The 12,825-nt window shown below is 46.8% G+C and overlaps 1 protein-coding gene across 12 annotated transcripts in view; it reads left to right on the top strand.

Annotated features, from left to right (window-relative positions):
- The window catches only part of PAK1 (p21 (RAC1) activated kinase 1), a 124,328-nt gene extending 111,780 nt beyond the window's left edge, over positions 1–12,548 (top strand). For all 12 annotated transcript variants that reach the window (XM_075415924.1, XM_075415916.1, XM_075415965.1 and 9 more), the window contains 3 exons: positions 1,001–1,197; positions 2,702–2,839; positions 6,327–12,548. In XM_075415924.1, the coding sequence (XP_075272039.1) occupies positions 1,001–1,197; positions 2,702–2,839; positions 6,327–6,413 (422 nt within the window). In that variant the 3' untranslated portion in view covers positions 6,414–12,548. The remainder of the gene's footprint in view (positions 1–1,000; positions 1,198–2,701; positions 2,840–6,326) is intronic.
- The last annotated feature ends 277 nt before the right edge of the window (positions 12,549–12,825 follow it).

The following is a 12,825-nucleotide window of genomic DNA, read 5'->3' as shown; positions in this document are numbered from 1 at the left end:
TTTTAAACTAAAGCTGTACTTTGGTACAGTCAGATCTCTGGAGTGTTGGCGATGAATAGCTGATCAGGGCCAAAGTGCTCTCTTCTTACGGAATAACTTCTGTGAGCACAGTATGCAGGTACCGGGCTGTAGTTTAAAGTTAGAGAAGTCCCTGTGGATGTGATGCCGTAACCTTCCGGACCTGAGCTGCTTATTGGCTCTGCTGGAAGTTTGCTCTGTTTATGAACCATATGTACCTTTCCTGGTTGTTACCCTTGATGAAAACTCAGCTAGGGATCAGTTTAATTTTCGTCATTCTGCCTAAAATTAGACCCGCTGTGCCATAGGGGGTCAGGATGGGCAGTGCATCTTGCTGTGTTGATTCTGCTGGGCTCACAAGAACAGAATTAGTTTTCTTTTGGTAAGTCAAATACAAATGAGACATAGAACCTAGCAGTCCATCTTTCTGTGTATTTGAAGAAAATAATCAGTGTAAATTTAGGTAGTTTGAATTTATTTTGGGCACTGTTTACTCTGTGAAGCAAATCGTGTTGGAGGGATGATATATCTACTGGGGAAGTAATGCCTCTGGGACTGAAAATATCACCAGACAGTACAGTGTGTGGGCTGGGGAGTGTATCAAGATCAGGTTGTGCATTAATTTCTATTTTCACATACCCAGTGGCCATCTATTACGTAGTGTATTACGGCTGCATAATGCTGCAAACCCAGTCAAGTGTCTGAACATTCATATACGGTTATTTACTGATCCCCATCGTTCAAGCAGACCAGTCAACAGCTCTGTAATCCTCAGTGAGTCAGATGTAGAAACTTACCTCTCAACACTGTCCGCTGTGTTAGCCACAAAACCACCCCTCCTTTCACAGCTTGAGCAGCAACGCACCAGACACTGCAGCAGGGGAACGTGTACTACAGCTCTGCCAGCAGTAAGCGTTGTTTTTGGAGAAACTTGCTGATTTCTGCGTCTCTTTCTTTCCCCCTCCCCTCTTTAATTTTCCAGCTGACTTCGGCTTCTGTGCCCAGATCACCCCTGAGCAGAGCAAACGCAGCACCATGGTGGGGACCCCATACTGGATGGCACCTGAAGTGGTGACGCGGAAAGCGTACGGGCCCAAAGTGGATATCTGGTCGCTGGGGATAATGGCCATCGAGATGATCGAAGGAGAGCCCCCCTACCTCAATGAGAACCCCCTGAGAGTAAGCGAGTACCTTTTGCCCCCAAGTCTGCGCTAAGCCTGCTGATGAAACTAGGCTCTAATGGAGGCAGGTGAATCCTCCAGTGTGGCTTCACCACCTGCAGCCCTGTACCTCCTTAGATGTTGTAGTGAGAAGATCAAGACAGTTTAAGTTAAAAGCAATAGTTTGCTCTGGGTAGCAGAGCTTTGGGTTCCTCCTGTGCAGACCCCCTGCTTGGCTCTGATGAGTTAGGTCATGCACGCTCCATAATTTCCCACTTTTTGGAGATGCTGATATAGGCAGGAGGAGTACCTGATGGCACCAAAGCAGCTGACTGCTTGAATCCTTGTGCCCTATGAGTGGGGAAGAGTTCTCCTTCAGTTCAAAAATATGATGTGTTACTATTCTATAAACAGAGCTTTTTCCTACGGGCGAATTGTTCCTCCTTGCGTGCTGCACATAAAACTAGAAGCTTAATAAGCCTTTAGATAGGGATTAAGCCTCCTAATGTCTTCCCCTTGTTTAGGTTTTAATGAAAGGGGAGGTGCTGTCAGTTTGTAGGGACATAACAGTTCTTAATGTAAGCCAGGCTTATGGCTTCTCACTTAGCTACATAGGGTGGGGCAATCCAGAAAAGTTCTGCTTAACTTTTGTCTCCATCTCTTGCACTGGAAGTGGTTTTTGGGAGAGAAGAGCAACAGCAAAGAAGAGTGAAAGGAAAGAAACTGGGTGCTGAGTTAAACGAGGGTGGCTACGTAACAGTGCTTTGGCCTCGTGTGACTCAGCTTGTGCCAGTTCCCGGGCTGTCAGGCTGCTCCCATGGGCTGTGCTGAGCCACGTGCTCAGAGGGCCGGCGGATTAACAGGTCACTGACAGATTTCCCTTTCCTTTGAAAATCCATCCAGGAAGTTTCTTGCGTGAAATCCTGAAATGGATGAATTCCGAGTTCCTTGATTCTCTGAGGGGGTGCGTGTGTGAATGCTTCGTCCCCAAGCAGGAGCAAAACTGCTTGTTTCTGCAGGGTGTGAAAAGCTGCTTGAGGGTCTGCTGGGCACCTTTTGTAAGGAGCCAGCTTTGTACTATTGACTTTCTAGGCCTTGTGCACTCAGGCTGAGTACCGACAGAATAAAATCTGCTGTTTATTCAGGGGTACCTTCCCATGAGGATATAGTTATTGCAGGAGTCTAGCACTGGTAGAGTCATGCCAGTTAACTTCCCTGTGTAAACACGGTCTGGAATGTTGTTTTTGTCCTCCTAATCCCTCGGGAGGGCTGCAGGATCCAAACCCAGATTACGAGGGTGAAACAATAAAGGATTGGATCCCATCCACATAAAAAGAGGGCTGGCAGCTATTCTGTTTGCTGAAACTTAAGCATTGATTAGTTACTCTGATAAGGTGGGGATTTTTTTTCTCTCTTTCCATTGAACTGGAGGGAGAGGGAGGAGAAATGAGTGTCTCTGTAATCCAGAGATAGAATCTAGCGTTCATAACCTCCTGTTTCTTTGGTGCTTGTTTGCGCTTTAGGCTCTGTATCTCATTGCTACTAACGGGACTCCGGAACTGCAGAATCCGGAAAAGCTTTCACCCATATTCCGAGACTTCTTAAATCGCTGTCTTGAAATGGACGTGGAAAAGAGAGGTTCTGCGAAAGAGCTGCTACAGGTAGGTGATGGGGAACAGGGCTGAGCCAACGTAAGCGTGCAGTCCCGAGTGAGGGCAGGCTTATGGCGAGATCTTAAATACTGCGTCAGCTGAAGGCACAAGCGCAGCTAAGGTAACCTGCCAGAAAAAAGGAAAAACAACCCCAAAACCTAAATCTATAATAAAACGTTAACAGACTACTCCCTCTTCATCCTGTACTTCCTACTAGCAGCAGCGGTGCAGCGTGTTCTGTAACCAACCTCAAATAATAGCTGTGCCCCAGGCCTGCCAAATGCTGAGCCTCTTCATCCCTGTGGCTTCTTCACACAGCTGGCTGTGACATCTGTATGTGTAGTTACAGTCTTGCCGTGCTTATTCCGATTTGGGCAGCAGGAAGGCTTCTAGCTATGGGATGTTCTGGTTCTCTCCCTTCCAGCGGAGTGCTCACAAAGCTCTTTGGAATATGCACGGCTTGCGTTAACTGGAGCAGTTTGGCGTTACCGCGTTTTTCCAGCTACTACTCCTTACAGAGGTGATGGAACAAAGCTTGTGAGATATCATAGAAGCATGGAATGGTTTGGGTTGGAAGGGACCTTTAAAGATCCTCTAGTCCAACTCTCCTGCCATGGGTGGGGACCCCTTCCACCAGACCAGGCTGCTCCAAGCCCCGTCCAACCTGGCCTTGAACACTGCCAGGGAGGGGACAGCCATAGCTGCTCTGGACAACCTGGGCCAGGGTCCCACCACCCTATCATCAGTTATTTCACTGAAAACCTGATGTCTTAATCTGATCTCCTGGTGTAAGGGAAGGGCCAAGCTGCCAGGCTTTTTACCAGCATGGATGAGAGGAGTGGTTCCTGTGTTCCTTCTTTCAAATTTGCTGTGGGGGTGGAAAATGTAGCTCTTTGTAAAAGAAATCTGTGGTCAGGGGCACTCAGACCTCAACTGTGAGACAGTTCCCTTTTTTGTTTTCCTTTCTTTCTGCTACTTTGGTGGATTCAGTTTTGGATGTGTTGCTGCCTTCTGAGACTGTAATGAAGCATTAATCACTGGCAGCATAGCAGTAGTTGAAAGATCACTTTTTCTCCTGGACTTTCCAGCTCCAAAATATCAGAGAGCAGTAATGTTCTGTTCCTTGGAGAACATTTTGATTGTAACACTTCTGCCTGTTTTTAACTACCTTTTGGCCTCTGATTTTTTTTTTTTTTTTATCTCTGAAGCATGTTGCCTTGGGTGATTGATCCCTTCTGATGCTCGGAAGTCCTGTGGGATATAGTTGCTTTTTGTTTTCAGAACAGCTTGTGAACTTGCCCTGCATGCCTTCACTCTCATCTGAGAGCTGTTTTGATAATCGATATTGTTTTACTTAACAGAATACCTTGTATAGGAGACTGACTGAATGGTTCTGTATTGCAAGCCCTGTGCTGCTCTCCTGAATTCCAGCTGTTTTGCAAATTTGTAATACCTGTAGAAGGCCAAGGAAATGTTTTCCCCAGATCTGTGATAACAGGGAAGAGAAAAATGAGAGGTGATTGCTGCAGGAAGCCCTGTGCCTTGTGTTTGAACCATACAGCTTGTTTTTAGTACACCTTCCTTCCACACAGAATTTCACTGTAGATTTTGCAAGAATTTCTAATTCCCCAAGGGAACTTGCAGAGTTTTACTTGGTCTTGAACATGTACAAATGTTGGAGAATTTAGCGTGTGTTGGGTGCAGCTCTGTTCATCACTTCAGGTAACAGACCTTTTGCTTTCACCTGTTCAGAGATTAGAATCATACAATCATTAAGGTTGGAAAAGACCTCCAAGATCATCAAGTCCAACCGTCAACTCATCACTACCATGCCTGCTAAACCGTGTCCTGAAATGCCATATCTACACATTTCTTGAACGCTTCCAGGGATGGTGACTCCACCACTTCCCTGGGCAGCCTATTCTGATGCCTGACCACTCTTTCAGTAAAAAAATTTTTCCTAATATACAATCTAAACCTCCCCCGACGCAACTTGAGGCCATTGCCTCTCATCCTATCGCTGGTTACTTGGGAGAACAGACCAACACCTGCCTCACTACAACCTCCTTTCAGGGAGTTGTAGAGAGCAATAAGGTGTCCCCTCAGCCTCCTCTTCTCCAAACTGAACAGCCCCGGCTCCCTCAGCCGCTCCTCATCAGACTTGTTCTCCAGACCCCTCACCAGCCTCATTGCTGTCCTCTGGACGTGCTCCAGCCCCTCAATGTCCTTCTTGTAGTGAGAGGCCCAAAGCTGAACACAGCACTCCAGTCCTGAGTCCAGGGGCACGATCCCCTCCCTACTCCTGCTGGCCACACCATTCCTGACCCAAGCCAGGATGCCGTTGGCCTTCTTGGCCACCTGGGCACACTGCTGGCTCATGTTCAGCCGACTGTCAAGCAGCACCCCCAGGTCCTTTTTTGCTGTGCAGCTTTCCAGCCACTCCTCCCCAAGCCTGTAGCGTTGCATGGGGTTGTTGTGACCCAAGGGCAGGACCGGCATCTGACCTTGCTGAAACTCGTATGATTGGCCTCAGCCCATTGATCCAGTCTGTCCAGATCCCTCTGCAGAACCTTCCTACCTTCAAGCAGATTGACACTCCCACCCAGCTTGGTGTCATCTGCAAACGTACTGAGGGAGCACTCGATCCCCTCATCCAGATCACTGATAAAGATGTTAAGACCAGACCCAAAACTGAGCCTAGGGAACACCACTCGTGACAGGCCACCAACTGGATTTAACTGTATTCACCACAACTCTCTCGGTTTGGCCATCCAGCCAGTTCTTTATCCAGTGAAGAGTACACCCATCCAAACCATGGGCAGGTAGTTTCTCCAGGAGGGTGCTGTGGGAACAGTGTCAAAGGCCTTACTAAAGTCCAGGTACACAACATCCACAGCCTTTCCCTCATCCACTAGGGCGGTCACCTGGTCATAGGAGGAGATCAGGTTGGTCAAGCAGTACCTGCCTTTCATGAACCCATGCTGGCTGGGTCTGATCTCCTGGTTGTCCTTCACATGCCCGGTGAGTGCACTCAGGATGAATCGCTCCATAATCTTGCCTGGCACCAAGGTCAGGAGGACAGGCCTGTAGTTTCTGGGATCCTCCTTCTGGCCCTTCTCATAGATGGGTGGTACATTGGTGATCCTCCAGTCACCTGAGACCTCCTCTGTTATCCAGGACTGCTGATAGATGATGGAGATTGGTTTGGCAAGCTCCTGCACCAGTTCCCTCGGTACTCTTGGGTGGATCCCATCCGGCTCCATGGATTTGTAAGTGTCCAGGTGGCATAGCAGGTTGTTAACTGCTTCCTCCTGGATTATGGGACGTTTATTCTGCTGTCCATCCCTGTCTTCCAGCACTAGGGACTGAATACCCTGGGAATAAGAGTAGGTTGTTAGACTTCATGTGGGTCTAGTTGCCAATATTTTGAGTAGCCACCAGACTTCTGGGGCATGTTCTGAAAAACTTAACACTTTTTCTTTTTTCTTCTTCCTAGCACCAGTTCCTGAAAATTGCAAAGCCTCTGTCTAGTCTCACTCCTCTGATTATTGCAGCTAAAGAGGCAGCCAAGAACAACCATTAAAGCGGTGGAGTCAACACAGTCATCATGTCAAGACTTGTAAACGTTCATTTCAGAGACCGAATTACCTGCCTCTCTCCCCTTCTGCTCATTCTTCACAGGGGTGTTCTTAAAACTTTGATCTCCCTTGAAGGGTGGCAGAAGTATTGTTCACTGGACGTGGACGGGCACGCAATGGGGACATTGCTGATCTTAGTGAACTGTCTTTCCATCCTTGTGACAGGGGTGAGAGGGGAAGAGTATTCCACATGGTTGAGGAGATCTTTCTGAGAACATCTGAACCTGACCTACACGCAGCAAAGCCAGTTTGTTTTCATATTTCTTATGGTGTTTACTTTTAAAAATAATGTGGAGTCTTTAGACCGCGTTTATCTTAATAAATTAAATCTTTTGCTGGCTGGACTTTTCCTGCTTCTGGCAAGCTGCTATTACACCACTGAGGCTGCTCTGTGCATTGGATGACTCGAGGAGCAAAGGAAGTGGGCGGCAGAAACGTGGACAGCTGTAACAACCGAAAGGGGACCGAGGGCGTGAATACAGCGCTGCTGGATGCCTCGAGGGAGCACGGAGAAAGCTGCTGTGTGCTTCCTGCAGCCACTGGAGAACTTAATTCATGGATAATCTTTCTGCCAAATTGTGTGACTTGGGCCCCCCTCCCCCCCACCTTTTGTTTCAGCTCAACTTGTTAAACAAATCTCAAACATGACTGATGTTCTAGCAGGTAAATCACAGAAAAAATTGCCAGGGAGCTCTTTTAGCGTTATTTTATCAGTGCTGTGAGGGTTCTTAGAGACCCTTGCCCTATATGATAAACAGAGCAATTACTATTATAAAGATAAGATTTGCCTGCAATATGATGTTGAAAACTCTTGTTTCTTAGAGCAAGTCCAATGGAAAACAGACTGATCGTGGATGCTGCTTTCTCCTTGGAGACGTGGGGACATTAATTTTTTTAAATGATAGTGGTTTCTTTATGCTACTGATTCTTTTGGTTGCTAATAGTCTGTAAAACATGAGGAAACCTGGAACTACTAGAGGGATTGGTTGTAAACACTGGGCTTATGTTCAATTGTATACTGATTTTTAATAAAATGACTGCTGCGTTTCTTAATTTGGGGCTGAGGGAGGATCGGAGAATTCACTGTCACCAGACAAGCCTGTCGGATGGGATTATTGTTGGTATTGTCACTGGGTGCTTGAATGTGTTGGATGAAGTGGTATAACCTTGTCTCGTACCCCTTCTTCTGCAGTCCTTTGGACAGCAAGCGGCTCTCAGGGGAGTAACTTTACATATAGAGAAAAATTGATAAAAGATCTGTATTATAACTGGGGGAGATGCTTTCCCATGTATGGGGTGAGTTTAAACACATTCTAAAGTAAGGTCTCATCTTTTTCCAAAGCACATGTGTTGCACAGAAACTCGTTCCTGCTTCTTGCTGAGACCTGCTGCTGGCTCAGCCCTTTCTTCCCTGCACCTGGGTTTTAATTAAAATATGTTTTTCCTATTTGCTCCACAATACATGACAGCTCTTACACTACTTCTACTGGGTGCAGATAGAGTTTGTAAGGGTATTTTGCTTTTGTGGTGCCTTCTCCCATCCTTTGTGCTTCGGAGTGGTCACTGTTTGACACAAGGGTGAAGTCTGAAGTCCATTGCCAAAGTCTGCAGCCTCTCTCCTTTTGTGTGTATATATTTCATCTCCCTGTAATATTAAGAGTTTGCCCTCACAAAGCTTGTATTCATGGATGAATTCCTTGGGCAAAACAGTAAAGTTGCCAGCCTGGAGAGGGATACGATCTATTGATGAGCTCTTCTGCTTGGAGCTTGGGTGGAGATTGCAAAATGGATGGCCACTACCCTTGAATAATTCCCTTTGATAACGAGTTTGTTTGTATTTCTTCTGGAAGTCTCAAGATGGCATACATGGGAATAAAGGAGTTGGGGGCTAGATCTCCCTGAATCTAAAATCTCATATGGCTCTGGTCTTCCAGATTTGGCATTTGACTTTTTTTGACAGCACAGGGTTAAATCCGATCCTCAAATGTGTTTAATGTCTCTGACTTCTCTTCAGCTCCCTTCCCTGCCCCATCCTCGGCATCACACTGAGATGAGAACCTTAAGGCAGATAGGCCGTGTCTGTGAGCACGCATGTGAGCTTATTTTTCTGCAGTAGGGTTTCTGCTAAATTTCCCCAAAGAAGGTAGAGAAGGGTATTTGTATGTGTTTAAGTCGCTCTCATGGATTCTCTGTTGCATAATGGAAAGGAATCAACATGAATGACTCTTTATCCCTCTTCTTATCACAGAATCACACAGAATGGTAGGGGTTAGAAGGGATCTCTGGGGATCATCTAGTCCAACACCCCTGCCGAAGCAGGGTCACCCAGAACAGGCTGCACAGGACCACATCCAGCCAGGGTTTGAATATCTCCAGAGAAGGAGACTCCACAACCTCCCTGGGCAGCCTGTTCCAGGGCTCTGTCACCTTTAGAGGGAAGAATTTCTTCCTCATGTTCAGCTGGAACTTCCTCTGCTTCACTTTGTGCCCGTTGCCCCTTGTCCTGTCACTGGGAACCACTGAACATTTTCATAGAATCTCAGAATCATAGAATGATTTGGGTTGGAAGGGAACTGATACATCTTCTCGTTGCAACCCCCCTGCCATGGGCAGGGACCCCTTCCACCAGACCAGGGTGCTCCAAGCCCCGTCCAGCCTGGCCTTGGACACTTCCACGGAGGGCGCAGCCACAGCTTCTCTGGGCAACCTGGGCCAGGGCCTCACCACCCTCATAGTGAAGAATTCCTTCCTTATGTCTAATCTGAATCTCCCCTCTTTCAGTTTAAAGCCGTTACCGTTTGTCCTATCACTCCAGACCCTTGTCAAAAGCCCCTCTCCATCCTTCCTGTAGGCCCCTTCAGGTATTGGAAGGCCGCAATAAGGTATCCTTGGAGACTTCTCTTCCCCAGGCTGAAGAGCCCCAGCTCTCCCAGCCTCTCCTCCCAGCAGAGGGGTTCCAGCCCTCAGATCATTTCTGTGGCTCGCCTCTTCTTTGGCCCCATGTTCCTGACACCCACCCTTAAGATATTTATAAGCATTTATAAGGTCCCTTCTCAACCTTTTCTTCTCCATGCTAAACAAGCCCAGCTCCCTCAGCCTTTCCTCATAGGAGAGATGCTCCAGCCCCCCCTAATCATCACTTACGCTAGTGATGTGCTTCTGTCTCACTGACTTCCACTTCGACTCAGTCCTGCCTGGTTTCTGTTAGCTGCTGGAGAGGAGTTTGCCAAAAGGCTTTCATTCTCCACTGGGAAGCTGCAAGATGGTAACCATAAATGTGTGTCGTCTCGTCCCAGGGGTTTTTTTTCCCCACCTGTGATGGGTGGGAAAAGGAGGTGACTGCTATAGAGTGCCTGGGCCTAGTTGAAAGTTGACAGGCATGTCATGTTTTTATGTTCTCAGAAAATCTTAAAAAATGTTGTAATGGAGAATGGGATTATTTTGTCGTCGTTCTGAAATACAGCCTTTCCTCCACGCTGTCTTTATCTGTGCATTGCCCAGTGCCAGCACCTGTGTTTGTTAGCTTTCAGATAGCCCGTGACGGCACCTTCCTGTCTAAAAAGAGCTCTTAAATAGCGACTCTCTGACTTAAAAATTAACCTGTGGGCTTTTTTTCTGAGAACATCTTGACTCTGCTGTGATTTGAATGCGACTTCTTCGGTGGCTTTGCTTTTTTTCTTTTTTTACATACTGTGTGAAGTCATTTGCCTGAGTTGAAACTGTTTTTAATCACAGCCCTTAATTATTTATTTGCCTATTAATATCAAAGTCTCTTTTCTATATTAGAACATAAAATATTCAATTGCTGGAGTATGCTTTCTGAAAATTGGTTTCTTTTTTGAGGGGTCTCAAATGGTCCTATACCCGAAATGATAAAACACACTACAGCTTACAAAGGGCTTGGTGGAGGGAGAGGCTAAAACTCATCTCTTCTTTTCCAAAACATGGAGGATTGTCTTATTTAAAAACCAACTAGTAGCTTCGACAAGACGCTTCCTATATTTTGAGAATGGGCATTGAGTTTATTACTTTAGCTGTAGGGTTTTTTTAAACAAACTGTTGATTTGGAGTTCACCGGGTCCAGGAATTTGTGTGTGAGAGGGGTACGCAGACCCTGTGTACCTTGAAGAAGGCAGGCTGTGATGCTGAGGGCGAAGATGCCCCCTCCCTGGGTGTGTTCAAGGCCAGGTTGGATGAGGCTTTGAGCAACCTGGTCTGGTGGAAGGTGTCCCTGCCCATGGCAGGGGATTTGGAACCAGATGGTCTTTAAGGTCCCTTCCAACCCAAACCATTCTATGATTCTGTGATTCTAAGAGCCAGGGCAGGGATGGAGGGGATGGCAGAACTGACTAGTTTAGTTGCAGCAGCGATAGCACACCTTTAGCCATCCCAAGAATGTCTTAATTGAATGGACATGTTTTTAAAGGACATAAATCTGATGATGAGTCACTATAGGCCCTTCTCTAGACAGGCATTATGCTGCTACCAAACTGCCTTTCCCTTTCAAACAAAAGGGTGCGTGGTTTTGTCCAGCAAGGAGGCTCCTTGAGAAAGGAGGTTTCCATGGAGACACTTACTTAACTTAAACGATCTGCTCAGGGCTTGAGAAGAGGCTTGGAGGGTAAACACCCCACGGACACAAAAGCCACTGTTTTGGAAAGCGGCTGGGGTTGCCGCAGAGTTTTGTTTCCAACTTGCTGCCCCTTTTCAGGGGCCTGGTTTTGAGAAAGTGCCAACAACGTCGCCTGGTCAGAGACGTGAGGCGTGTAAAAGGCTGGCGCTTCTTAGCTGAGCTCTCCCTTAGTACCCTAATCCATCTGTCTCTCAAAGTGGTGTAAGCAGGGCACATCTGCAGCTAAGTGACCGTGCAAGAGTGGGCTGCAATGGCCTGTACGTAGGTGCTTGCTTCCTTAAAGCCTACCATCCTTGGCTGACAGTAAAATTGGTCCAGGACAAAGTTCAAGAATAATATTTGTTTGAACCTTGTTCCTAATTAAGAGCTTGCATAACCCATTTGTGCAGTGGATGATGACATCTTTGGTGTTAAAATTGTTAAAGGCGAAGTCTGATTCTCCATTCATCTTCCTACTGTAAAATAACAAGACTTTTTAGTGGCTTCTTGTTTCAACAGTATTAGAGAGCCTGTAGATGTATTTTGGGCTTGTAAGCGCAGCTGGATCAAGCATATGGTGATTGATGCTCTAGGATCTCTTCGTTTGTTGCTAATGACAGCTCACAGTGTCGAAGATGGAGAAGCAGCTGCCAACTTTGACAGAGTGTAGCCAACAGTAACGAAACAGCAATACAGATGGGAGCGGGACAAAAACTCGCTTCCGAAATGGATGCCTGCAGAGAAGTGGTGGGAAGAGCTACAGAAGAAGATGGAGTTGGTCCAAGGAGTGCTGGGGTAGGATGAAGCAGTGGTTAAAACCTCAATTGCACAGTTGCTGAGGGAATTCAGGGAGTGCCGCAGCAGCCCGCTGCATCTCAAGGCAGCAACATCTCTGAAGGAGGAGAGTGGAAAGGAGCCTGGGAAAGGAAGAGGAGCTGGAAGTGGAGACAGGAGCAGCAATATGGCTTTGAGTCACAGCCGGCGCTGAAAGAGCTGGAGCTAATCCAGGAGGTTCACAAAAAATGACAAAATTCAGCTGAAAAGGGAAAGCAGGAGATAGAATGGAGGAGATGGCCTTGGTGTGCCAAGGAACCGAAGAGAGAGGGCAGATTTCACCGGTATGGGAAACGGCAGACGCAAATTCAGCATAGGCTTCTGCAGATGACAAGCAGCTCATTCCCTCTTGCCTTGCAGCATCGGTACAGCGTCTTTTCATGGTCAGCGCTGCTTTGGGATTGTGTCAGCAGTCACTGGGCTTTGGTCTCATGTTTGTGAAGAAGACTTTTTGCTCTGCACTGACTGGTTTTTGACTGCAGCTTTCTCGTGCCAGCAAATGTCTTTGTGTCGTGTCCCACCTGGAAATACAGGGGCTGTTGCCGTTTTAAGATCAGCCGCATAATGTGTTTCTCTTCATCCTGCCTGGGCGTAACTCTCCTGTAGTGCTGGGTTTGTTTAACGTGCGAGGTCTGCTCAGTCCTTTTTAAAAATAAAGTTGAAACCTTAAATAAAACCTGATTGAATGACTTGGTTCTCCTTCACTTGCTGTTTCAATGATGGTTGCAGCGACAGTAGAAATGAGTGGGGGTGCTTAAAGGAGGGGTTGTTTTTCTCTGACCTATTTTAGATTAATCGGATCTTATTTGATTGAGCAAAGTGACTACGCCAAATGCTGTTGCAGCAAGTGTGATTTTTACCACTTCTTTTAACTTATTCAGACACAGTTGATGCTCTGAGATACATCAGTC

This window comes from Opisthocomus hoazin, chromosome 1 (assembly GCF_030867145.1).
Source record: "Opisthocomus hoazin isolate bOpiHoa1 chromosome 1, bOpiHoa1.hap1, whole genome shotgun sequence".
In the NCBI taxonomy this organism is placed as follows: domain Eukaryota; kingdom Metazoa; phylum Chordata; class Aves; order Opisthocomiformes; family Opisthocomidae; genus Opisthocomus; species Opisthocomus hoazin.
Note: the sequence above shows the minus strand (reverse complement) of the source record. Positions and strands in the feature narration are given on the sequence as shown.